The sequence below is a fragment of the Lacerta agilis genome, chromosome 2, assembly GCF_009819535.1.
Source record: "Lacerta agilis isolate rLacAgi1 chromosome 2, rLacAgi1.pri, whole genome shotgun sequence".
Taxonomy (NCBI): Eukaryota; Metazoa; Chordata; class Lepidosauria; order Squamata; family Lacertidae; genus Lacerta; species Lacerta agilis.
In genome coordinates, this window is record NC_046313.1 from 103,842,071 (window position 1) to 103,869,025 (window position 26,955).

Consider the following 26,955-nt stretch of genomic DNA (forward strand, 5'->3'; position numbering starts at 1 on the left):
AATTGCCTTCCTGTTCCAGAAGGAACAGCTACTATTGGTTCATTCAAGTTGCTGCATTTGGATCCTCAGTCTTATTGGTTCCCACCAAAAGGCAGCTTTGTGACTGCTTGAGATTGTTCCCTCCAAAATGTATCCTTTCTAGCCAGTCTTTCTTTCCCTATAAAAGTGGCATCCCTCTCCTCAGTTCCCCAGTCTTGTTTGTCGGAATAAAGAGTGTTACATGAAGAAGCTGTCTCCTGCCTGCTATGTCAGAGCTGAAATCACTTGCTGAATCACGATTCCCATGTTACAACAGTAATTCTATAAATATCTGCAATCCCTTTGGAGGAACCTTCGGGGGGGGGGACCACATGCCAGCTTGTGGGCAGGGCCAAATGCCAAAGTGGGGGGTGCGATGGATGTTATTTTTGTCCTTTGTACAGGAAGCAACTTCCTTCATGGTCAAACACCCCTCTCTGTTTTCCATCAGGCAAGCAGGAAGCACGAGCAGGGTTCAAGGACTCATTCCAACCAGGCAAAGCCATTAAAGGAAGCGGGAGAAGGGTGTGGCTCAGGAGGGCGTGCCCTGGGGAGAGTCCTAAGGGCCAGACAGAGAAGCAGAGGGGGCCAAATATAAGGTTCCCCACCCCCACCCCTCGTTCTCATGCCGGGAAAAGCTTCAGATTAAAGTAGCCCACCACAATGTGGCAGAAACCTGAACATGGAGGCTGCGGGTGATGTTCTGGAAGGCACTCAAATGTGGTTCTTCAGTTGTGTGTATACGCAAGGGAGACTCTCCTGTTTCAGAGTGCCTGCTTCAGTTTTGGAACCCGTTCAATGTCAAGAGAGAGCAGCCAAACTACCCGTGACTATGCTTTCCCTGGCAGGCTTCCTAAAGCAGCATTGGTTTAAGCAGGGGCGTACCCAGGATCAAAACTAGGGGGGGGGGGGCAAGCCATGGTCGTTCAGGTTGTGACATTTCAGCACGGAAAGGCGAATGAAACGGTAGTTATTACAATTATTTGCTTGAATTTTTTTTAAAAAAATTATTCTAGTTACATGTCTTATACCAGGGGTGGCCAACTGTGATCTACTTTCAGAATTAAAATCTGGCAGTGATCTACTCCCGTTTTTTAGGGGTTCGGTTCGTTTTTAGTTGTTGAGCTTTTTTTAGGGACTAGACCTTCTGAAATAATTGATTTAAAAACTAACTCAGCAAGACAGAAGACTGCCTGCCCCGTGTCCGCTTCTCTGGAGCAGCAGAAAACAACCTTTCACCCTCCTCTATATGACATCCTTTTTATATATTTGAACATGGCTATCATAGCACCCCTTAACCTTCTCTTCTCCGGGCTAAACATACCCAGCTTCCTAAGCCGTTCCTCATAAGGCATCGTTTCCAGGCCTTTGACCATTTTGGTTGCCCTCCTCTGGACCTCTTTCACAGAGGAATAAAACTTCAGAGGAAATTGGAGGACAGATTGCAGCACATTACCATTGTAGAATATAGTGGACATTCTTTGGGCAAATATCTCCAGAGACCACCACCCCCCGCCGCCCCCAGTGTAAGGTGAGGCTGTGGCTATGGGGTTCCATTTCATCCTTCATCTTCTCTCTTGCATTATAGCCCATCTGCATGGGACTTAATTTTTTTTCCTGGGAAGGACAAGGTCTTTTGTCAAATCTCTCTGCTCCTCCTCTGATGCAGCTGGCTTGTAGCCAAAGACTTCCATGGCTTCCTTGCAGATGCTTTGAACGTCTTGCACCTCCTGGAAGCTGAGGTGCTTCCTCCAAGCTTGGGAAGCCACCTTGGCATTTTTCTGTATCTCCAAGGGGTCCACACTGGATATGCCAGGCTTCCAGTCACTGTTGGCGGTGGGCCAGTGAGTTATGTTGTAGACCCAGGACTCAAGCCTACGGGAGGAAGTCAGGCCGGTGAACTGGTACCACTTGGCCAGGTGCTCCAGCGGGTCCCTCACCAGGTCTTCATACCGCGTCAGGAGGTATCGCCCCCTCAAGGCCGGAGGCATGCGGTACGAGGCCGTGAGGTACATTTCGGCCTGGGCGAGGCAGACCCTATGCATGACTCCGAGGGTGCTGGGAGTGCTGTTGATGCCGTTGCCGATGACCAGGTCATCGGGGTGAAGAGACACGGCCTGTCGCGATGCGTACACGGCGCGGGGGTCCCTGACCAAGTGGATCACCCGGAGACGGAGGGAGGGATCTGCCAGGAGTGGGTAAAGCGCTTCCATCTGGAAGAAGCGGACGGATTTCACCACCACGTGGCTGTAGGTGGCACAGGCCTCGGAAATCTTCTCAAAGGGCGTTTGGCCGCAACGGGCCTCGCACTCCTTCACCCCGATGATGTCGGAGCGTTGGAAGGCCTCACAGGCCGGAGGGGAGCAGAGCGCCCTGCTCATGGACCACATGAAGAGCTGGTAGACCATGCTGGGGTCCTCGATGTAGGCACAGAGGGCCCCCATGTCGCAGAGGAAGACGGAGCGCAGCAAGTCCCTCAGGGCCCCCTGGAGGAGTTCGGGGCTGCCCCAGGGCATGCGATGCCACACGTGCTTGGCTGGCTCCATCATGTAGAAGACCGACGGGTTCTGGCTGAAGAGCTGCCCTGCGAAGGTCGAGCCAGAGCGCCAGCTGGAAAGGATCAGCACATGGGTCTTGGTGGGAGCCGAGACTCCTTCCTGGGGCTCGAGCCTTCTCCAGGATGAGAACAAGAGGAGGAGGAGGAGGAGCAGTGCCGAGACAATGAGAAGCAGGACTGTATTGAATCTGATGAGCATTTTTCCGGTGGAAGAGAGGGACCTGCAGGTGAGAGGTGGAACAAGAGTTAGAGACATATGAAGGGGAGGCTTGGAACAAAATGTTGCAGTGTGGAGTGCTTTGCGTTTGGGGGATCCAGGCAATTGATTTCGCTCACCCCTCCCCAATTTTCCTCTTTCCCCTCCTCTGTCAGCCAACCAGCATTCCATGCACACTGAGCATGCTCAGTTTCCATTGGACTGCTTTGGGGTCCCCCCTTCTGTTTAGGTCAACAAAAGAGGTTTAAAGACTCTCTCAAGGCATATCTTTAAAAATGTACTATAAACACCGACAACTGGGAAACACCGGCCTGCGAGCGCTCCAATTGGAGAACAACCTTTACCAAAGGTGTCATGGGCTTTGAAGATGCTCAAACTCAGGACGAAAAGGTGAAACGTGCTAAGAGGAAGGCATGCTTAGCATACCCTTACCATGATCAACTTCCGCCCGGAAACCTATGTCTCCACTGTGGAAGGACGTGTGGATCCAGAATTGTCCTGCACAGTCACTTACGGACTCATTGTTAAAACTGTGTTTATGGAAGACAATCTTACTTGGCTAAAAGTGATCGCCAAAGAAGAAGAAGAAGAAGAAGAAGAAGAAGAAGAAGAAGAAGAAGAAGAAGAAGAAGAAGAAGGTTTCTCTCTCCATTTTGAGCTGGGAGGGTTTACTAATCGACACATTTATGCCCAGTGACAGATACATTGAAATGATTTATCTGGCCACATCTCACTTTTGTCCCTAGGGGACATTTAAAAATAACATTATCAGTGCATACCAGACCAGAATAGGAGAATGAGATGGTTTTCGTGCTACCCTTTGGATATCTACATGTCTCTTCCTGTGTTCTCTCCTTCTAACAGTGTCAGCAGTAAACCACACTGAGCATGTTGGAATTTACTCTTTATTATCAAAAACAGGATCTGCATGATCTCGTCTCTCTCCTACTTAGACTTTTGAGTCCCCCCCCCACCACCACCTAAAATAGTGCAGCAACGACTAAAGGTCTCTCTCTACTTTTCCTGGGATAGATAAGGGAGCCAGTTTTACCTTCTGTTGCAGCTGCCTCTACCTCTCTCAGATGGCTTTCGTTCCTGTTTGAAGAATGAAGCTCCCCTTGAAGAGGACTATTGCTTTTTTCTCTCCCTCTCTGTGTGCTCAAAGGGTGTGCTCAGCCCTGAAGGAAAATGATAATCTGGGGCCATGCAGGAAAAACAAACAACGATGCTCTGGGCAACTTCAAAACAATGCATCTGTCTGGAACAGCTACAAAAACAAAACAAAAAAACCTATCAGTGTCACCCATAATAGGAAGTAGCTTGGTTTCTAATATCTAGAGGGCCATGGGTTATAGGAACAGTTTGATATTGATCTTTCCTGCCCATCCTCTACATGCTCTCAGTCTAAGGTAAAGGTAAAGGTAAAGGGACCCCTGACCATTAGGTCCAGTCGAGACCTACTCTGGGGTTGCGGCGCTCATCTCACGTTACTGGCTGAGGGAGCCGGCGTACAGCTTCTGGGTCATGTGGCCAGCATGACTAAGCTGCTTCTGGTGAACCAGAGCAGCGCATGGAAACACCGTTTACCTTCCTGCCGGAGCGGTACCTATTTATCTACTTGCACTATGACATGCTTTCAAACTGGTAGGTTGGCAGGAGCTGGGACTGAACAACAGGAGCTCATCCTGTCGCGGGGATTTGAACTGCCAACCTTCTGATCAGCAAGCCCTAGGCTCAGTGCTTTAACCCACAGCGCTACCCGCGTCTAAGGTATCCAGGTGCAAAAGAGGACAAGGGGCTCCTGCACCTTTAATAGTTGTGCAGAAGATTATTAAAGGTGCAAGAGCGCAGTTCTCTCTTTCGCATCTGGCCATTCTAGGTGGTTGCAGCTAGGGGTGTCCAACGAGAAGAGAAACAGGAAACTGCTGATGCAGTCCCATATCCAGAATGGAAATCAATCAAGCGAATACAATTGCTATCTATTATTCAGCACCTGAACCTGAGGTTCTCCCCGCCCCTACTTAAGAGCTGCATTATCAGGGGACATTTTCTCCATCGCTCCATGCAGTCACTGAAGGTTCTCGAGTTTTTCTGGATACCTGTAGAAGTGCCATCTCCCCTATGGATTCCCTGAAACTTTGCTGCAACATTCTCTGACTTTGTGACTCCTTAGCTCTCCCTTTGGGGCTCATCAAGAAACTCCCACATACTAAAGAACCGAATGCTTGTTTACAGTCTCCGTTAAGAAGAAACAGGGCTCTCCTGTGTTGCCATCCCCAGCAGAGAGACACTAACAAGGCCCGCTGTGCCACATGGTGGCACTTAATGAGGAATGGTGGGGTGCAATGATGGCTTCCAGTAGGGAACAGAATCCCTTGGATGGCACTTCACTCCCAGCTTGTTCAATCTTCTCTATAGACAGAGATAGCCTAAACAGACATGGCTCTGGAGACCTGTCATTGGACTGGCAACACCTCAGAAATTAATTTAATAGGAGAAGAGACATTGGGGGTATGTTTGTTAACTCCTTCCTGTTGTGCTGTTTCCATAGCCTAAATCGCCATTGTTGATGCTGCAGATACCAGTCTTTTTAGTCCATAGAGCTGTTTAGATTAGGGAAGTAAAAGAGGTCAGGAATGTGCAATCTCTATCTCCCCCCCCCCAACACACACACTTGTTGAAGGCCACGTTCATTAAGGGCCCACATGCCACAGAATCATAGAATTATGCAGTTGGAAGGAACTCTGAGGGTCATCTTAGTCTAACCCTCTTGGAATGCAGGAATCTCAACCAAAGCATCCATGACAGGTGTCCATCAAACCTCCACTTTAAATCCTCCAAGGAAGGAGAGGCCGCCACCTCCTGAGTAGCCTACAGTCTTTTAGGCGCCATACTTAAAATCATTTTACACCCTTGGGCTTTTGGCAGCTAATGATATGCCTGGGGTCCCGAGACTGTGGCCTCTGTGTTTGTGTTTCCTAAGGAGCAACTGGAGATACAGTATTTAAATGCACCTCCTCAAACCTGGGGAAGGGGGGGGGGAAGAAACCTGGCAGATGGAAGTCAAGGCACTTATAAATGGCTTGTTTTGTTGAGCCTTCATCCTGATTTATTTGCAGGGGGATTAGACCATGTTGGCTATTTAGTGAGCATTCATCCTGATTTGTTTGCCGGGAGGTCGGATGATGCTGTGTCAAAGCAAGTGTTAACCCACACTTCCCCATGTGCCTTCCAAATCCATTCTGGGTCTTCCTTCCGGACTCTGGAACAACAAGCAATGTGGACACTTAGGAAGTTCCTTGAATAAATTTGTTTTATTGCTTATTAATATTCAGAGCAGTCCAAATTGCTGATTGGAAACGCGGAGAGGTGTAGCACTTAGAGAACAGGATTTTGTCCAAGGGAATCTGGGTTCATGTCGCCACTCAGTCACAAAATTCACTAGGACAGAGGTTTTTAACCTTTTTGAGTCCCTGGCTCCCTTGACCGACTACTACACCCCCGTGGGGCTCAGCAGCCCAGTTATGTCACCGCTTGCCTGCCAAGCTGTCAGCCTTTCACCCTTTTTCAAACACCCTCCTTTGTGGAGGGCTCCCTCAGCCTCCTCGCCTTTCCCCTCTATGGGCAGCCGCTGCCGCCGCCCCAGTTTCTGAGCTGCCCCCCCCCAAGAGAGGTGCCTCCCAGAGGCACCATTCGCCAGGTAGCTTGTAGCCAGGGCTGTTGCAATAAACAGCTGTGCAAGTCTTTGAGAGGCAGAGAAGCGAGAGGGCACCAGAGGAGGGAGGAAAGGAAAGAGAGACAGAAGCCAATGTTGCCCGTGGAAACCCTGACCATCATTCAAGGCAGTCCCAGGTGTCACGGCACACTGGTTGAAAACCATTGCATTAGGAGATGATTCGCATCAGGGTTCCCCCCCTCCATTGCTTGTCTCCTTGCAATGCATACGACTCCCCCTACTTGTGTTGTTCACTCCCCCCCACTTGTGTTGATCCTGCTACTCAGAGCCCTTCCAGTTATTTTCTATTGTTCTTCAACACGTTCCTGACACAATAATTGTGCATTAGTGGCGGATTTATTCTGCTTTAGTTTGTTCTATGATGCCTCCTAGGTGCTGCGACATTAATAATTCTCAATATAGGCTAGTTTGTTGGATTATTGTGTGGGCGATGACAAAAAAAGAAGCTTTGTGTAAGCCGTTACTGTCATAGAAGTGATCGTTGAAGGGTTTTTATTATTATTAAAATATATTGTGGAGCCTCTGAATAAAGCTGGGAGACATTGGGCTTAATTCTTCTTCATCAGAGACCACAAGGGCCATCCAGTCCAACCCCCTGCCAAGCAGGAAACACCATCAAAGCATTCCTGACAGATGGCTGTCAAGCCTCCACTTAAAGACCTCCAAAGAAGGAGACTCCACCACACTCCTGGGCAGCAAATTCCAATGTCAAACAGCTCTTGCTGTCAGGAAGTTCTTCCTAATGTTTAGGTGGAATCTTCTTTCTTGTAGTTTGAATCCATTGCCCTGTGTCCGCTTCTCTGGAGCAGCAGAAAACAACCTTTCTCCCTCCTCTACATGACATCCTTTTATATATTTGAACATGGCTATCATATCACCCCTTAACCTTCTCTTCTCCAGGCTTAATTCCTCTTCGTCAGTCTTCTTAGAGCTTTGTGCACCTCTTTGTTCCTCAGGGTATAAATTAGTGGATTGAGCATAGTGGTGACAAATGTATAGAAAAGGGAGGCCACCTTGGCTTGGTCATGGGCGTTGTTGGACGGGGGCTGGAGGTAGGTGACTATGGTTGCCCCAAAAAACAGGGACACCACAATCAAATGGGAGGCACAGGTGTTTAAAGCCTTTCGCTTGCCCTCAGCTGAGTGGATTGCGAGCGTGGCAACTGCAATGTGGCCGTATGAGACCATAATGAGGCCTAGTGGTACTACAAGGAACGCTACACTGGAACCAAAGAGCACAGCCTCATTCAGTGAGGTGTCAACACAGGCCAATTTGATTAAGGCTGGCACCTCACAGAAGAAATGATCCACCCGGTTTTGTCCACACCAAGGGAGGCGAAGAGTCATCACTGACTCCACCAGTGAGGTGGTAAGGCCACTAATCCAGGAGACGGCAGCCATTTTGAAGCATAGGGATTGGCTCATAAGGGCAGCATAGCGCAGCGGGTGGCAGATGGCAGCATAGCGGTCGTAGGCCATGACAACCAAAAGAATACATTCTGTGGCGCCGAGAGCATGGAAGATGTAGAGCTGAGCCACGCAGGCACCGTAACTGATGGTCTTGCTTTTCCTCCAGAAGTTTACCAGGATCTGAGGGCCCACACTGGTGGTGAAGCAAAGATCAAGGAAGGAGAGGTTGCTGAGGAAGAAATACATGGGGGTGTGGAGACGGGGGTCCAGCCGCAACACCACAATGATGGTTGTGTTGCCCAGCAAGGCCATCATGTAGCAGGGCAGGATAATGGCAAAGAGCAACATCTCCAAGCGTGGATGGTCAGCCACTCCCAATAAAATGAATTCTCCTTGGTAGCTCTGATTACCTTCTTCCCATACTGCTTTCCTGTACATTATCTGGAAAAAGGAAAACAGAAGTTCAAAACGGAGCTAGTATAAACAGCTGACACAAAAAGAATAATGGTATCGTTCTAAGACTATGATCACCCAATGATTCCTATACATGAAAAGAAAATAGATCTCCACATTCTATTCTAGGGTTGCTTTTTTTGGCAATGTTGTTGAGCTTCGTTTGATATTTTTGAGCTATTTTTAAGGGAGATCGGCAAAAACGACACTGCTGACATGGGTTTCCCAAACATTTTGTCCGGACACTACTTCTGACTGAGGGATTCTGTGTATGGCCGGGAAATTTAAACATGTGGCAACCCTACCATATTCTATGTCCAATCTCTAGTAAGTGCCACCTCTATCAAACAACTGCTGAATCTATGAATATGAACCAGAAACCATGTGTACAACAAGAAAACATTCTTATTTCCACATAGCTTAACTGTGGTCCTCTAGATGTTGTCAAGCTATAGCTCCTGTTAGCCCCTGCAAGAATGGCCTATAGTTATGGGCGATGTGAGCTTTAGTTCAGCACCATCTGCAGGACCAATGATTCACCTGCTTTAATACATCACACCTTGCTATAGTAATGCATGGGGAGAAATCCCACACTTGACCCCGAGGTGATTCCTTAGCTCTTCTGACTGGTTTTCCTACCCAGACCATAGCTATGGGATGAACTATATCCTCAAGGGTTACAGAAGACAAGTCCATGCTACAGTGCATAGGTAGGCAAAATAAGGCCCGTGGGCCGGATCTGGCCCAATCGCCTCCTAAATCCAGCCCGTGGATGGTCCGGGAACCAGTGTGTTTTTACATGAGTAGAATGTGTCCTTTTATTTAAAATGCATCTCTGGGTTATTTGTGGGGCCTGCCTGGTGTTTTTACATGAGTAGAATGTGTCCTTTTATTTAAAATGCATCTCTGGGTTATTTTGGGGGCATAGGAATTCATTCACCCCCCCCCAATATAGTCCGGCCCCCCACAAGGTCTGAGGGATGGTGGACCGGCCCCCTGCTGAAAAAGTTTGCTGACCCCTGCTTATAGTGCATAATATATAGTTGAGGATAGCTATGTTTGTGTATTACCGGGGGGGGGGGGGAAATCCAGAGGTAAGAGTAAGATGAGACCATGGCTGAATCTAGACATATATAAAAAAGCTGCAAAAATATATAAAAAAATATATAAAAAGCTGCATACCGGGGGATACGGACAAGCATGGCGAGCCCCTGGATTCCTTTAATGGAATTCCCAGCGCAGCAATAGCATTGAAGGGACAGCCACAGCCAACCCTGCCCCTCCACCAACCAATTAATAACCAATGCCTAACCGCCAACCTTACAAGTTGTGACTAATTGCTACGCAGTAGGCGAAAACCAATGGCACCAGCCAATCAGTCAAATGGAAAAAATTTCTACCAGGCCCCTGCCCCAAAAGCAGACGACCCCATAAAAGGCATAGCAAGGTCATACGCAGAGGCCTAATAATAGGGAGGGGGGCAGGTGATCCGATGCATGCAGCAAAGAGGTATATCACGCTGCGAGCCAAGCAATATATAATCACTGGGCTGTCCATCAACAATTGCAACATAGAAATCTCCTCAATGACACCCAGACCCCAATCACAGCAGTGGCCATCTATACAATCCTGCCCAGCAACAGAGGGGTGACTTGCTGGCCCCCACCGCAACACGTGCTCTCCATGAAGGAGAACCCACTTTATATTTGCAGCCGTGAAGCTGAGCCCCATCTGACCAACTAAACCAGGGTTGGGGAACCTCACGCCCAGCAGTGAAATGCAGCCTTCCAGGTCTCTTAGAGCTCTCCCCACTGTCTCTGCTTTGCGCCCCCCCCCCCCCCAGTGTTTCTCACTGGCTGGAATCTGCTCTTGAATCCTGCTACTGTCTCTTGCTTGAGGGTAGGGTGTGTACTGTGTGTGTAGAAACTAGCCTAACGTATGAAAGTAAAGCTTACATTTGCTGTTCCACCCACTTTTGTACTTGGCCCCTCCCACTGACAAGTGGTTCTCAGAAGGTTGCCAGAAGGAATATGTCTTTGGGTGAAAAGTCTCCCCTACCCCAGAACTGAGCAATCACAAGGAATGGGGTGAAATTTTCACTTCTCATGGCACTGGATTATATGCTTTCCCCACCTTTTATTGTTGCAGTGGTTTCCTTAACATCCAGCCTCATTTAGCGGTCTGATGACCTGCGAAGCCAACTCATTTCTTCTTGATCATTAGTTGCCATTTTATTGTTCCCCTGTTTCTTTTGGCATCGGCAGCTCAGCCCCTCTCCTGGTTCTCCAGCCCCCCCACACTTGCAGGTGCTTCCAGATTGAGGCTGGATATCACAAATGGGTCAACAAATTCATCGTTAGAAAGTTACTGAGTTTGAAGCTCTTCTAGACTAGGAAAATCTAAGAGTTTGGATTCCTTTTAGTTTAGAAAAAAAACTTGAAATATTATTATTGACCTAACTACGCATTAGCTGCAAACTCAAGCAACAGAAACACTAAAGCTGTTTTTTTTTAAAAAAAATGAGGGAGAAAGTTGCAATAAAGATATTCAATCTGCTCCCCACCTGCATTTTCAAACTACCTTCTTCTGACGCATTTTTTCCCCTATTCATTTCCGAGCACATGTCTCAAAAGTGTGACGGTAACTCGGTAAGAAACTTTAGGGAGGAAAGCAAAGCACAGCAAAATGCACACCAGGGTATCATGAAAAGTGCCACATCCCATGAATGGAAAAATGTCTTTTGAATATTTCATCTCTGCTAATCTCTTTAATTCTATAATTCACAGCCCCTTTCTTTCTTTCTTTCTCAAGACGTTCCTCACACTACCTCTCCTCTGTCTCAGTGAGAAGCAGATCCATTGTGTCCAGCTTAGTTTTGCATGTGGGCTACGGGTATCATTTTATTTCTTTAAAATGTGAGTAGCCTGCACTGCATTCTGAGATCTCCGAGGTAGTCTGGGTGGGGGAACGATTGAAGCATGGAAACCCAAGCCATTTGCAATAAATAAAATTAACAAGAACTTAAGAAGAGGAGCCCTGCCGGGTCAAACCAATGGCCCATCCAGTCCAGCGTCCTGTTCGCACAGTGGTTGACCAGATTTCCTGTGGGAAACCCACAAGAAGAAGTCAGCACAACAGCACTCTGTCCTCCTGTGATTCCCAGCAACTGGTATCCAGAAGCATAATGCCCCTTATAGTAGTGGTAAAACATAGCCATTGGTAGTCTTGTCCTCTATAGATTTGTCTAATCCTCTTTTAAAGCCATCCAAGTTGGTGGCCATCACTGCCTCCTGTGAGCAGAAGTGGTTCCATGGAGTGGTCCATAGTTTTGTCTCTTGGTCTGATAGGAGAGCCTTTGTTCAGGGAGCTGGTGGCTCAACCCTGGGCGAATGAAGTTCTCACTGGACTAACTCTGGGTAGAACTCTCAGGTCAGCCTGGATAGCTCAGTTGGTTAGAGTGTGGTGCTGATAATACCAAGGTTGCAGGTTTGATCCCTGTATGGAGCAGCTGCATATTCCTGCCTTGCAGGAGATTGGACTACTAGATGATCCTCAGAGTCCCTTCCAGCTCTACAATTCAAAGATTGCATGATTCTGCAGTCCATAGGTTCATGCAGTCATGAGGCTACAGTGAGGAAGATACCAGAGGTATCTTAGGTGTGCCTATGGACGAAGATAGAAAGCTGCCTTGCACCAAGTTAGAGCATTAGTCTATCTATCTCAGTATTGTACCATGTTCTTCTACCTTGCATCCCCAGATGTTGTTGGACCTCAACTTCCACCATCCCCAGCCACCTTGGCTGATGGTGGCACTTGCAATCCAACAACACCTGGGGACCCAAGCTTGAAGGACATTGGTTTATACTGATGGCAGCAGCTGCCCAAGGTTGCAAGCATGGGTCTCTCCAAGCCCTTCATGGAGATGCCAGCAATTGCACCTGTACGCAGAGCAGATGTTCTGCCACTGAGCTACAGCCTTCCTTGTGTGCCTAGAAGGAGAGGGGCAGAGAGAAAAGACAAAGACTGTGGGAGACAACCAAGTGAGGGGGAGCCAAGCAAAGGAGGAGACTGTGTAGATGGATAGAGGCAAAGAGATGGAGAGAGGGGGGCAGAGAATTAAAGCAGTGTGGAACAGTGGGAAAGGGAAGGCTTTGAGGAAGATGCTATGGCAGATGATGGAGAGAGGGAGGGAGGAGTGGATCTAGTTTAGATTTGGAAAGAAAATCACAGCATTCAACACATAGCCTTTTTTACACATTCTGTCCTCAACCTGGTGCCCTCCAGATGTTTCAAGACTACTACTCTTGCGAATAAACGTAACAATCCCATCCTCCCTGACTATTGGCCATGTCAGCTGGGCTGATGGGAACATCTGGAAAGCCCCATGCCAGGGAATGCTGCTTGACACCTCTGTGTTATGTACAGAAAGAGCTGAAGCAGATGAAGAATGGAACTGAAGGCAGAGAGTCGAAATGCCATGCATTTTGAGCCAGCTTCATAATGGTCAATGATGGCGGGGCGGAGGGAGGGAAGGAGAGCTCCCTCGCCAGCTCTTACCCTGGTTGGCCTTCCTAATTCAGCCCAGCGCCTTGGCTCCTCTGGCTCAGCATTGTCTTCAAAAGTACCTACATGCATCTGCCCACCTGCATGGGCACACTAGCATGATTTCTCTAACTCAAAAGGGGCCTGGTGGGGTCAGGAGAGATGATTTTATTATGACGTCACGGAGAAGGGCAGTAATGTCTCTTCCTGCTTTTCAGCAGCTCTCCTGTCATGGGTGCCCCAGAAAGACCAGAGCTCAGACTGAATTATTAGAGTGAGAAAATACACATTATAATGAGCAAGGAAGCCCCAAAGGCTCCCCATCCTCCTCCTCCCTTGCACAGCATCCTCAGGAGGAGTTGACTTGCACCAGAGAAGGGATGGGAGGAGAAGAGCTGCTTAACCCTTTAAGGGCAAAGGGCAGTGGAGGAGTGCCATTCCAGTATTTAAATCCTCAAGCAATAAGTAAACTTTAAAAGTTGCTGGAAGACATTGATTTTCCCGAATACTCCAGATTACTGTTTGGAGACACCTACATCCACCCTAAAACATTTGTGCTTTAAAAAGTTACGGGATTGTGGCAGGAAGTTATGGGATCTGAATGGGGATGAAGCAGTGTGACTTATCCCAGAACTGTTGAAGGTACAAGCAATATTGAAAGTGAGATTGCACCACGGGCATAGAAAGGTTTTAAGTTGGGGGGGGGGGAACGGAGTTATCTGTGACCTGATTGATCAGTTAGTTTTATTTATTTATTCACTTCATTTCGGGACACAGCTGCCCCCTATTCCCCCCCCCCCAGCTACGCCCATGAATTGCACATAACCCTTGCTCATAGCATCCGGAGCACAAACAGTTATGGATGTGAAATAAAAAGAGGCATCTGGAAAGGCATACAGCTCCAACGCTTTGTTCCAGGATTTATCGGACTTGCTTTATGCCAACTGCATTGAGACATATTCAGAAGACCGTTGTACCACAAGGAGTTATGTGCAATGTTCTGAAGATTTCCCCCTTGAATGCCTTCAGAAGTGCCCAGGCATAGGCTGGGCCTAGCATTTGCAGCCTTGCAGAGCATAGCTCTCTAAGAATTAAGTGCATTAATTGTTACCTTTAAGAGATACGTTAATTTTTAATAGATAGGTTTTAATTCTATTAATGTTTATTAATGTCTGTCTCCTCTTGCTTCGTTCTTTATTTCTCTCATCCTGTTAATAAAACCCGCCAAAGAGCAATTTTGATGGTTTTTGCTGTCCGCCTGTACCCTAAAGGTCCACTGTCTTAGGTAGAACACCAACCTTTTATGAGTTAATGCATCTGACTGGAGCGAGCTGGCAGTAAATCACACTGAGCAAGTTGGAGTTCACTCTTTACTAGCAAAAACAGGATCTGTGGGAGGAGTGTCAGGCCTAATGAGCACAGCAACTCATCTCCAGAAGGTCTTGCCCCCATGAAGCAGTTGTTGAGTCTCCCCATAGCTGCCCAAGTCCCCTCCTCACCAGGGTTACCCACCCCAAGCAATCTGAGACTGCGCCTGGGTGAAGCTAACTTCTCCTCCCTTTTCATACCTCTCCTGGTTATAGGAGACCAGCAGGGAGGGGAGCTCATCACAGCAGGTGGGGGAGACACCCATGCCTCTTCACCAGCCAAACTCATTTCTCCTCTTGGTCTCCCTCCTTTCTTGCTTCAGCTCCTGTCTCTGATTCTGGACTTCTCTCTGCTACAGGCCCCTCTGAGTCACTAAGCCCTGCAACCTCTTCAGCTTCCAACACTTCCTCCCAGTCTTCTCTCTCTTCTCCCTTTGACCACTCAGTGTTGCCCCACCAATCCCCAAGCTCTGAGCTGCTTCCTCCCAGCATTCAACTTCAAACCAGTCCATGACAGCATTTTACTATGTATGGCTGATCATGTCATGGGAACCAAGAGTGTTGTATTACTACTGGGAGCAGCTTCAGTACTGCAGAACCAGTTTGGCATTGTTCCCCCTCTCCCCACCCTGCATCTTTGGTCTTACAGTGGATCTTTGGGAAGGAAGACTGATCCTCCTTTTTTATTCGCATCTACCTAATGGTCATATTAATGACATTTTTAAAAAAGGTAAAGAACGACTCTGGGGTTGCGGTGCTCATCTCCCTTTACAGGCGGAGGGAGCTGGTGTTTGTCCACTCCGCAGACAGATTTTCCAGGTCATGTGGTCAGCATGACTAAGCTAATTCTGGCGCAACGGAACACCAAAACCAGAGCAGCACACAGAAACACCATTTACTTTCCCACTGCAGTAGTACCTATTTATCTACTCACACTGACGTGCTTTCAGACTGCTAGGTTGGCAGGAGCTGGGACCAAGTTCACCCCATTGTGGGGATTCGAACTGCTGACCTCCTGATTGGCAAGCCTGAGAGGCTCAGTGGTTTAGACTACAGCACCACCCGCATCCCCAATGACAGTCATACTGAAAGAAAAAATAAAGTTTTTATTATTATTAAAAGATACTATAAATATGCACAGCCATTGTGTTGAGGCTCTAAATATCAGTTGACATGATCCAAAAGTGAGGAGTGTGCTTAGGTCTTGCTTCTGGCTAGACATCTCATTGGTCATTGTGAAAACAGGATGCTAGACTTAGGGTTGCGGTATTTCAAGAGGTAAAATTCCGGACACAAAAATTTGTTGAGCTTTTTTTAGGGAAATTGCCCGATAGCACCTCCGCTGCCGCTGAGCCCTAGCTACCTATGCCAGAGCCCAGGTAGGCAGCGCCAGAGCCTGAGTTTGAACCAGTCACCCATGCACATTTTTTCTTTTAAAAACCCCAAATCCATGACATTTGCTTTAAAATGTAAAATTCCCCCCAGATGGGAATGTAGGACCCCCAAAAGAGGACATGTCTGGGAATTCCCAGACATATGGCAATGCTAGACTAGGTAGGATTTTGGCTTGATCCAGTTTGGCTCATCTTAAGCAACTTGTAGTCGGCCTTCGGGAATAACCGTTGTAATAATGCCAAAAGTAGCCTAATTCGTTGGATTATTCTGTGAGGGATGCAAATAGAAAGGGGAGCTTTGTAGATTTGAACAGTGCCATATAAGTGATCAATGAGGACTTTTTTTAAATTAAAATTTACCAAAGAGCCCCTAAATGAAGCTGGGAGACATTGGTCTTAAGTTCTCTTCATCAGTCTTCTTAGAGCTTTGTGCACCTCTTTGTTCCTCAGAGTATAAATGAGTGGATTGAGCATAGTGGTGACAAATGTATAGAAAAGGGAGGCCATCTTGGCTTGGTCATGGGCATTGTTGGACGGGGGCTGGAGGTAGGTGAAAAGGGCTGTCCCAAAAAAGAGAGACACGACAGTCAAGTGGGAAGCACAGGTGTTGAAGGCTTTCCGCCTGCCCTCAGCTGACCGGATCCTTAACACAGCAGCCACAATGAAGCTATAAGAGACCATAATGAGGCCTAGAGGTGTTACAAGGAACAGCACACTGGAAGTAAACAGCACAGCCTCAGTCAGCGAGGTGTCAGCGCAGGCCAGTTTGATTAAGGCTGGCACCTCACAGAAAAAATTGTCTATCCGGTTCTCTCCACACCGTGGGAGCCGAAGAGTCATCACTGTCTCCATCACTGGGTTGCAAAAGCCACTAACCCAGGCAAAAGCAGCCATTTTGAAGCATAGAGAGTGGCTCATAATGGTAGTGTAGCGCAGCGGGTGGCAGACGGCAGCATAGCGGTCGTAGGCCATGACAACCAAAAGAACACATTCTGTGGAGCCCAGAGCAAGGAAGATGTAGAGCTGGGCCACACAGGCACCGTAACTGATGGTCTTCCTTTTCCTCCAGAAGTTCACCAGCATCTGTGGGCCCACACTGGTGGTGAAGCAAAGATCAAGGAAGGAGAGATTGGTGAGGAAGAAATACATGGGGGTGTGGAGATGGGGGTCCAGCCGTGACACCACAATAATCGTTGTATTACCCAGCAAGGTAATTGTGTAGCACATCAGGACAAGACCAAAGAGCAACATCTCCAAGCGTGGGCGGTCAGCCACTCCCAGTAAGATGAATTCTCCTTCATAGCTCTGATTACCTTCTTCCCACAATGCTTCCCTGTACATTATCTAGAAAAGGAAGAAACAAAAATAGCAATATGCTTACTCAAAATGGAGCTGGAGTGAACAGCAGGCACAAAAGCAATAGTGGCGTGGTTGCAAAACTGTGATCACCCAATTATTTTCATTCTTGGACAGGAGACTAGTCCCCGTTCTCCAAATCCAAGCTCCAGTTAAGTGTAATCTCTACCCAAACTACAGTCATACCTCAAGTTACGGCCGCTGCGGGTTATGTCTTTTCAGGTTGCATTCCGTGCCGAACCCGCAAGTACTGGAACGGTTTACTTCTGGGTTTCAGAGCTTACACATGCGCAGAAGCGCTAAATCACGCTTTGCGCATGCGCAGAAGCACCAAATTATGTCACACGCATGCATAGACGCGGCGCTGTGTGATACGAATGCTGCGGGTTGCGGATGTGCCTCCGTCACGGATTACGTGTGCAACCCGAGCGTCCACTGTACTACTGAATCTATGCAGCATGAATATGAACCAGGAACCATGTGTACAACGAGAAAACCTTCTCATTTTTACATGGATTAATGGAGGGATGGGGAAGATTCAGACCTCCAGATGTCGCTGAAGCACAATTCTGTTCAGCCCAAGCAAGCATGGCCAAAAGCCTAGGATGATGGGAGTTATAGTTCAGCAACATCTGGAGGGCCAAAGATAATCTACTATTTCAAAACAACAACAACAACATTTAAACCAGATGATTGTCAGAAGAATAGGGTGCAGACTTACATGCAATTTTATACACATTACTTGGTTGGAGAGCTGCGCTGTGAATTTCAAAGAATGGCAGTGTTTAGGTTGGCATATTTTTTTCAGAAGGAGCAAATTATGTAACTTCAATTTAAATTACAAGCTCAATCAAATGTCTCCTCCATCCCCGGTCAATACACATTTAATCAGCATGAAGACATGGTGTAGCTTTGTTTCAACAGTATTGTTGCATGCCCCCTGAATATTCAAAGAGTCCCAGATGCTTACCCAGTGTTCAGTTTCCTTGGACTGAGGGACAGCGGAGACGGTGGTTTCTTTGCACATATATAAAACCTGGGCCTATGATGGCAGGGTTGCCAGCATTACACTCCAAGAGGGTCTTTCTTCTCCCATAGCCACAGCCTTGGATTCCAGTAGAAATCAGGTATGACTCTCCCTCTGCCTTCCTAGCCGGTAGCTTTTACTCCAGCTTCTAGTTCTCCTAACTCAATTCTGCACTCTGGCCTTGGTCTTCCTAGCTAGCAGGTAGTTGAGGGAAGGAGGCCCACCCATTTGCACAGAGCCATTTCCTTTGTTGCCTTAAATCATACTTAGCGGGCCATTACCAGGCTGGTCTAGCTAGTGTGGGAATACGTTTTTGAGGTGCTCCTGCACCTGTTTGTTTATGTTTATTTTAAGGTAACCTTCCGCATTAGGAAGGAAGGGCAAAGGATCCAGCAGAGAGTTTGCTGCATGGATCCCTCCGTGTTTGGGCAAAGCGCGCCAATTTAGCCAATGTAACGGTCAGTTGATAGTTTCCCGCCCAGAAACTGGCTTAGAGACAAGGTTGTGATTGGTTCTTGTAAATGTTGTGACGATGTTTGATTTCTTAATAAATAGCCTCCGCCCTCTGTAGCGTGTGTGGAGAACGCGCGAGACAAGCCAGAGAGAACATCAGTGCGAGACAAGCCAGAGAGAAACTGAAAGCAAAACCAGCCGCACAGAGCAGTTGAGAGCTTCTTCACCATTGACTGCAGTCTCTTAGTTTTTATTTCTTTTATTTCAAAAGCTTTTATTTGGCCTTCTAAGTTTTGGCCACTACCTAGCTTAGCCTATCTTTCTATCCGGAGACCTCCGGAATCTCTGGAACCTTCAGATACCTGCAGAAAACCTTCGGAAACCTTCAGAACTCACGACAACTACCTTCAGATCATAGCCAGCAGACCCTTTCACGACGCAGTGGGAGCAGGAACTCCGGGATTACTGGTCGTCCCATCTGCTGGCTATTCCCACAAGCTAGTCCAAGAACTGAATCCATGCTTGATCCAGGAATTAGAAGGGGCCCAGGCATACAGCCTGTCACCCCTCAAACTCATAAGAGTATTTTCATAGAATCATAGAACTGTAGTGTTGGAAGGGACCCCTTTGGGATGTAAAGGTGCAGTCAAGTGCAACATTCCAACAGAGGACTAATGGCCGCCATGTTCTAACCGGTTGCTGTGACAACCAGTTTGTCGGTTGCCGGTAGTTTTGAAAAATAACTGCTCAGTTGCCGTCACCTCAGGACCAACTTCCCGCTGGTGTGGTTTATTTGCTTGTTATGTAGCATTAGCCTGCCTTCAGGTACAGTTCTGTAAACCTGAATGAATCTGAGAGTAAAATAGTTTTATATTAACATAAGTTTGATTCGTCTGTGTATTCTATAAGAGGGATTCAAAGGGATTTTTAACCAGGAAGGCATCTTTATTAGTAGAAGTCAGATGAGTCAGCAACAAGCTGATCCCTGCATTAACTTATAAAGGGGATTGTTTAACTCTGCTAAAGTAAACCTTCCCACTACCCCAAGGGTCATCTAGTCCAACCTTTGCAATGTAGGACTCTCAACTAAAGCATCCGGTTTTTTTGGTTTGGTTTCTTAAACAAAATCTCTTCCAAAAGGCTCTTTCAAAAGCTGGACATTCATGACATAAGTGACTTCTTTGTAAATGGACTGGAGTCAGAGAGAATAGTGTGGTTTTCTGTTTTGATATTAGTAGCTGTGAAGTATTCAGAATTGCAAAACTTTAAGCAGAGATCTCCAGAGGGAATCTCTCCAGGTTTCACTGGGGCAACCAGCTCTTCATATCTAGGATGAGTTTGACTGGTCCAGCAGCTGCAGAATACATGGCTTCAATATGAGGATGAAATATCCATCCCTTCCTCCCAATGCTGCTCTGGGTGGCAGATTTGGGGCTTTTATGCTTAGAAAATTGATCCTAAAGTGGGGACTTGATTGAAGTTTCTGACATAATAGAGGCTGTGTTGAGAAAGTGGATAGAGAGAACCTTCCTTCCTTCCTTCCTCTGTCATGTTACTAGAAGCTGGGTTCTTCCAATGAGGCCAAATTGTGGGAGATTTAGGACAGAGCAAAAGAAATAGTTTTTCCACACAGAGCACGGCAAAACAAGATACCATATTTATTGCTTGTGTGTGTGTTAGGGGAAGAGGGTGAAGGGAGACAGCTCAAAGCAGGAGACAGGGATGCAGAATCTCATATATTTGGAGACATCTGCATAATGATCAATGCAAAAGGTGGAAGAAAAAGGAAAATGATTCCCCCCACCACCAAAAAAACACCTCTTACTTGGGTTGGCTTGCCTAATTCAGTCCAGCGACTGGGCTCTTCTGGCTCAGCACTCTGTCCCATAGTATCTGTTAGTACCTGCTCATCTACATGACCGTAGTAGCAGGATCTCTCTCAAAAGGGGCCTTCTGGAATCAGGAGAACTGATTTTATGATGTTATCCAGCAGGCAGGTGGTGGAGGAAATTGCTCTCTCTCCCCATTTTCAGCAGCTCCCTGAAGAACCATCATGCAGCCCCAGAAGGAACAAAACTCAGACTCAATAATTAGGGGGAAATCTTACATTGCAGCCCTGAGCAAGAAGGCTCAAAGGACTCTCCTGCTTCTCGCTTGCATCATGTCCTCTGGAGGCTGTGGCTTGCATGAGGGAAGGCATGGAAAGAAAAATACTACTTAACTCCTTAGGGAGCAAAAGTCTTTGAATTAACTAGCTATATGGCAATAGGCAATACTTCCATAGAGTGTATAAGGTCCAAGCCCACCAAAGGGAATCTCATTGCAGACCTTCCTGTAGACCCGTTCGACCCGTTGCCTGCCCAGGAAGGGAGATTCTCCAGCAACAGATGGGGCCATAAGATCTTGTCTGTCTCCTCTTCCTTCGTTCTTTATTTTCCTCATCCTGTTAATAAAACCTGTCAAAGAGCAATTTTGATGGTCTTTGTTCTCCATCTGAATCCTAAAGGTCCACTGTCTTAGACAGAACACCAACCTTTTTTGTTAATGCATATGCCAGGAGCGAGCCAGCAGTAAATCACACTGAGCAAGTTGGAGTTAACTCTTTACTAGCAAAAACAGAATCTGTAGAGGAGTGTCAGGCCTAATGAGCACAGCAACTCATCTCCAGAAGGTCTTGCCCCCATAGCTGCCTAAGTCCCCTCCTCACCAGGGTTACCCAACAAAGCAATCTGAGACTGCACCTGGGTAAAGCTAACTTATGCTCCCTTTTCATACCTCTCCTGGTTATAGACTAGCAGGGAGGGGAGCTCATCACAACAGGTGGGGGAAACACCCATGCCTCATCACCAGCCAGACTCATCTCTACCTCATGGTCTCCCTCCTTTCTTGCTTCAGCTTCTGTCTCTGATTCTGGACTTCTCTCTGCTACAGGCCCCTATGTGTCACTAAGGCCTTCTACCTCTTCAGCTTCCAACACCTCCTCCCAGTCCTCTCCCTCTTCTCCCTTTGACCAATCAATGTTGTCCCACCACCAATCCCCAAGCTCTAAACTGGTTCCTCCCACCATTCCTCAACTTCAAACCACTCCATGACAGCATTTTTCTATGACCGATCATGTCATGGGAACCAAGAGTGATGTATTACTGCTGGTGGGAGCAGCTTCAGTACTGCAGAACCAGTTTGGCACTGTTCCCCCCCCCATCCTGCATCTTTGGTCTTACAGTGGATCTTTGGGAAGGAATGGTCATATTCAGTCATACTGAAAGAAAAAATAAAGCTTTAGGAAAGTGAAGAGTGCCACAAAAGTGATCAATGATGTTTTTTATTATTATTAAAAGATACTATAAACATGCACAGCCATAGTGTGGAGGCTCTAAATATCAGTTGACATGATCCAAAAGTGAGGAGTGTGCTTTGGTCTAGCTTCTGGCTAGACATCTCATTGGTCATTGTGAAAACAGGATGCTAGACTTAGAGTTGCCATATTTCAAGAGGTAAAATTCCAGACACAAAAATTTATTGAGCTTTTTTAGAGAAATCGCCCGATAGCAGGTCCTCTGCCGCCAAGCCCTAGCCACCTATGCCAGAGCCCAGGTAGGCAGTGCCAGAGCCTGAGCTTGAACCAGAGTCACCTATGCACATTTTTTCTTTAAAAAACCCCAAATCCCGGATGTTTGCTTTAAAATGTTAAATTCCCCCCAGATGGGGATGTAGGACCCCCAAAAGAGGACAGGCCTGGGAATTCCCAGACATATGGCAATGCTAGACTAGGTAGGATTTTGGCCTGATCCAGCTTGGCTCATCTTAAGCAACTTGTAGTCGGCCTTCGGGAATAACTGTTATAATAATGCTGAAAGTAGCCTAATTTGTTGGATTAATCTGTGGGTGATGCAAAATGAAAGGGGAGCTTCTTACATTTGAAAAGTGATCAATGAGGACTTTTTATTAAAATATACCACAGAGCCTCTGAATGAAGCTGGGAGACGTTGGGCTTAAGTTCTCTTCATCAATCTTCTTAGAGCTTTGTGCACCTCTTTGTTCCTCAGTGTATAAATGAGTGGATTGAGCATAGTGGTGACAAATGTATAGAAAAGGGAGGCCATCTTGGCTTGGTCATGGCCAATTTTTGACGGGGACTGGAGGTAGGTGAAAAGGGCTGTCCCAAAAAAGAGAGACACGACAATCAAGTGGGAAGCACAGGTGTTGAAGGCCTTCCGCCTGCCCTCAGCTGACCGGATCCTTAACACAGCAGCCACAATGAAGCTATAAGAGACCACAATGAGCCCTAGGGGTGTTACAAGGAAAAGCACACTGGAAACAAAGAGCACACCCTCAGTCAGCGAGGTGTCAATACAGGCCAGTTTGATTAAGGCTGGCACCTCACAGAAAAAATTGTCTATCCGGTTCTCTCCACACCGTGGGAGCCGAAAAGTCATCACTGTTATTATCACTGGGTTGCAAAGGCCACTAAACCAGGCAAAAGCAGCCATTTTGAAGCATAGAGAGTGACTCATAATGGTAGTGTAGCGCAACGGGTGGCAGACAGCAGCATAGCGGTCGTAGGCCATGGAAACCAACAGAACACATTCTGTGGATCCCAAAGCAAGGAAGATGTAGAGCTGGGCCACACAGGCACCGTAACTGATGGTCTTCCTTTCCCGCCAGAAGTTTACCAGCATCTGCGGGCCCACACTGGTGGTGAAGCTAAGATCAAGGAATGAGAGGTTGCTGAGGAAGAAATACATGGGGGTGTGGAGATGGGGGTCCAGCCGTGACACCACAATGATGGTTGTATTACCCAGCAAGTTAATCAGGTAGCACATCAGGAGAATACCAAAGAGCAACATTTCCAAGCGTGGGCGGTCAGCCACTCCCAGTAAAATGAATTCTCCTTGGTAACTCTGATTACCTTCTTCCCACAATGCTTCCTTGTACATTATCTAGAAAAGGAAGAAACAAAAATAGCAAAATACCTACTCAAAATGGAGCTGCAATAAACAGTTGGCACAAAAGCAATAGTATGGTTGCAAGACTGTGATCACCCAATGATTCTCATGCTTGGACATGAGACTAGTCCCCATTCTCCAAGTCCAAGCTCCAGTTAAGTGTAATCTCTACCCAAACTGCTTCTGAATCATCTTTGCAGTATGAATATGAACCAGGAACCATCTGTCCAACGAGAAAACCTTTTTTTACATGGCTTAATGCAGGGATGGGGAACATTCAGACCTCCAGATGTCGCTGAAGCACAATTCTGTTCAGCCCCATCAAGCATGGCCAAAAGCCTAGGATGATGGGAGTTGTAGTTCAGCAACATCTGGAGGGCCAAAGGTAATTACTATTTTTTAAAACAACAACACCAACAAAATTTATATCAGATGGTTGTCAGAGGAATAGGGTGAAGACTTACATACAGTTTTATACATGTAACTTGGCTGGGGAGCTGCGCTGTGTGAATTTCAAAGTATGGCGGTGTTTAGGTTGGCATATTTTTTTCAGAAGGAGCAAATTACGTAACTTCATTTTAAATTACAAGCTCAGTCAAGTGTCTCCTCCATCCCCGGTCAATACACATTTAATCAGCATGAAGTCATGGTGTAGCTTTCCTTTCAACAGTATTGTTGCATGCCCCCTGAATATTCAGAGTCCCAGATGCTTACCCAGGGTTCAGTTTCCTTGGACAGAGGGACAACAGAGACGGTGGTTTCTTTGCACATATATAAAACCTGGGCCTATGATGGCAGGGTTGCCAGCATTACACTCCAAGAGGGTCTTTTCCCAAAGCCACAGCCTTGGATTCCAATAGAAATTAGGTACTCTCTGTCTTTCTAGCCTGTAGCTTTTACTCCAGCTTCTAGCTCTCCTAACTCAATTCTGGCCTTGGTCTTCCTGGCTAGGGAGGGAAGGAGGCCCACCCATTTGCACAGAGCCACTGCCTTTGTTACCTTAAATCATACTTAGCTGGCCATTACTAGGCTGGTCTAGCTAGTCCAAGAACTGAACCCATGCTGGATCCAGGAATTAGAAGGGGCCCAGGCATACAGCCTGTCCCCCCTCAAACTCACAACAGTATTTTCATTGAATCATAGAACTGTAGTGTTGGAAGGGACCCTGAGGGTCATCTAGTCCAACCTCTGCAATGTAGGAATCTCAACTACAGCATCCGGTTTTTTTTTGTTTGGTTTCTTAAACAAAATCTCTTCCAAAAGGCTCTTTCAAAAGCTGGACATTCATGACGTAAGTGACTTCTTTGTAAGTGGACTGGAGTCAGAGAGAATAGTGTGGTTTTCTGTTTTGATATTATTAACTGCGAAGTATTCAGAATTGCAAAACTTTAAGCAGAGATCTCCAAAGGGAATCTCTCCAGGCTTCACTGGGGCAAACAGCTCTTCATAATATCTAGGATGAATTTGACTAGTGCAGCAGCTGCACAATACATGGCTACAATATGAGGAGGCAATATCCATCCCTTCCTCCCAATGGTGCTCAGGGTGGCAGATTTGGGGCTTTTATGCTTAGAAAATTGATCCTAAAGGGGGGACTTGATTGAAGTTTCTGACATAATAGAGGCTGTGTTGAGAAAGTGGATAGACAGACCTTCCTTCCTTCATGTTACTAGAAGCTGGGGTCTTCCAATGAGGCCAAATTGTTGGAGATTTAGGACAGAGCAAAAGAAATAGTTTTTCACACACAGCATGGCAAAACAAGATATACTGATCGCCACATCTTGGTGAGCATTCAAAGGAGATTAATTCTGTGTGTGGAGGATAAGACATTCATTGTCTACTAGTGCTGATGGTTCTCGGTTACCTCCAGCAACGTAGCCAGTGAATGACATCCGTCAGTGGGCAGATGATGTGTTGTCATTATAGGAGATTGGAATGCTAAAGTAGGGAGTCAAGAGATAAAAGGAACAACTGGCAAGTTTGGCCTTGGAATTCAAAACAAAGCAGGGCAAAGGCTAATAGAGTTCTGTCAAGAGAACAAGCTGGTCATCACAAACACTCTTTTTCAACAACACAACAGATGACTACACATGGACATCACCAGATGGGCAGCATTGAAATCAGATTGATTATATTCTCTGCAGCCAAAGATGGAGAAGCTCTATACAGTCAGCTAAAACAAGACCTGAAGCTGACTGTGGCTCAGATCATCAGATTATTATAGCAAAATTCCAGCTTAAACTGAAGAAAGTAGGGAAAACCACTGGGCCAGTAAGATACAATCTAAATCAAATCTCTTATGAATACACAGTGGAAGTGAGGAACAGGTTTAAGGATTTAGATTTGGTGGACAGAGTGCCTAAAGAACTATGGATGGAGGCTCGTAACATTATACAGGAGGCAGCAACGAAAACCATCCCAATGAAAAGGAAATGCAAGAAAGCAAAGTGGCTATCCAATGAGGCCTTACAAATAGTGGGGGAGAGAAGGTAAGCAAAATGCGAGGGAGATAGTGAAAGATACAGGAAACTGAATGCAGATTTCCAAAGAACAGCAAGGAGAGACAAAAGGGCCTTCTTAAACGAGCAATGCAAAGAAATAGAGGAAAACAACAGAATGGGGAAAACCAGACATCTGTTCAAGAAAATTGGAGATATGAAAGGAACATTTCGTGCAAAGATTACTACAATAAAGGACAAAAGTGATAAGGACCTAACAGAAGCAGAAGACATCAAGAAGAGGTGGCAAGAATACACAGAGGAATTATACCAGGAAGATCATAGAATCATAGAATCATAGAGTTGGAAGAGACCACAAGGGCCATCCAGTCCAACCCCCTGCCAAGCAGGAAACACCATCAAAGCATTCCTGACAGATGGATGTCAAGCCTCTGCTTAAAGACCTCTAAAGAAGGAGACTCCACCACACTCCTTGGTAGCAAATTCCACTGCCGAACAGCTCTCACTGTCAGGAAGTTCTTCCTAATGTTTAGGTGGAATCTTCTTTCTTGTAGTTTGAATCCATTGCTCCGTGTCCGCTTCTCTGGAGCAGCAGAGATATGGATGTCTCGTACACCCCAAGTAGTGTGGTTGCTGACCTTGAGTCAGACATCCTGAGGAGTGAAGTCAAATGGGCCTTAGAAAGCATTGCTGATAACAAGGCCAGTGGAAGTGATGACATTCCAGCAGAACTATTTAAAATCTTAAAAGATGATGCTGTTAAGGTTGTACACTCAATATGTCAGCAAGTTTGGAAAACTCAGCAGTGGCCAGAGGATTGGAGAAGATCAGTCTACATCCCAATCCCAAAGAAGGGCAGTGCCAAAGAATGCTCCAACTACTGCACAATTGCGCTCATTTCACACACTAGCAATGTTATACTTAAAATTCTACAAGGCAGGCTTAAGCAGTTTGTGAACCAAGAACTCCCAGAAGTGCAAGCTGGATTTTGAAGGGGCAGAGGAACCAGACCAAATTGCAA

The 26,955-nt window shown here is 46.7% G+C and overlaps 4 protein-coding genes across 4 annotated transcripts; all 4 read right to left on the reverse strand.

Annotated features, from left to right (window-relative positions):
• Nucleotides 1-1,622: 1,622 nt before the first annotated feature.
• Nucleotides 1,623-2,774, reverse strand: LOC117042048 (carbohydrate sulfotransferase 5-like). Its single transcript, XM_033141504.1, has one exon. The coding sequence runs from the start codon at nucleotides 2,772-2,774 to the stop codon at nucleotides 1,623-1,625; it is 1,152 nt and encodes a 383-aa protein (XP_032997395.1).
• A 4,656-nt stretch (nucleotides 2,775-7,430) lies between these two features.
• LOC117042053 (olfactory receptor 2G3-like) lies at nucleotides 7,431-8,375 on the reverse strand. Its single transcript, XM_033141512.1, has one exon. It carries the CDS (start codon nucleotides 8,373-8,375, stop codon nucleotides 7,431-7,433), a length of 945 nt encoding a protein of 314 aa, XP_032997403.1.
• A 7,705-nt stretch (nucleotides 8,376-16,080) lies between these two features.
• LOC117042056 (olfactory receptor 2G3-like) lies at nucleotides 16,081-17,035 on the reverse strand. Its single transcript, XM_033141514.1, has one exon. It carries the CDS (start codon nucleotides 17,032-17,034, stop codon nucleotides 16,090-16,092), a length of 945 nt encoding a protein of 314 aa, XP_032997405.1. The 5' UTR covers nucleotide 17,035; the 3' UTR covers nucleotides 16,081-16,089.
• Nucleotides 17,036-22,494: 5,459 nt separating this feature from the next.
• On the reverse strand, nucleotides 22,495-23,466 carry LOC117042055 (olfactory receptor 2G3-like). The gene has a single exon (XM_033141513.1). It carries the CDS (start codon nucleotides 23,464-23,466, stop codon nucleotides 22,522-22,524), a length of 945 nt encoding a protein of 314 aa, XP_032997404.1. The 3' UTR covers nucleotides 22,495-22,521.
• Nucleotides 23,467-26,955: the final 3,489 nt, after the last annotated feature.

Bases quoted from the DNA above. Each gene is read 5' to 3' on its own strand.
- LOC117042048 (XM_033141504.1), bottom strand. From the start codon at position 2,774: ATGCTCATCAGATTCAATACAGTCCTGCTTCTCATTGTCTCGGCACTG.
- LOC117042053 (XM_033141512.1), bottom strand. From the start codon at position 8,375: ATGTACAGGAAAGCAGTATGGGAAGAAGGTAATCAGAGCTACCAAGGA.
- LOC117042056 (XM_033141514.1), bottom strand. From the start codon at position 17,034: ATGTACAGGGAAGCATTGTGGGAAGAAGGTAATCAGAGCTATGAAGGA.
- LOC117042055 (XM_033141513.1), bottom strand. From the start codon at position 23,466: ATGTACAAGGAAGCATTGTGGGAAGAAGGTAATCAGAGTTACCAAGGA.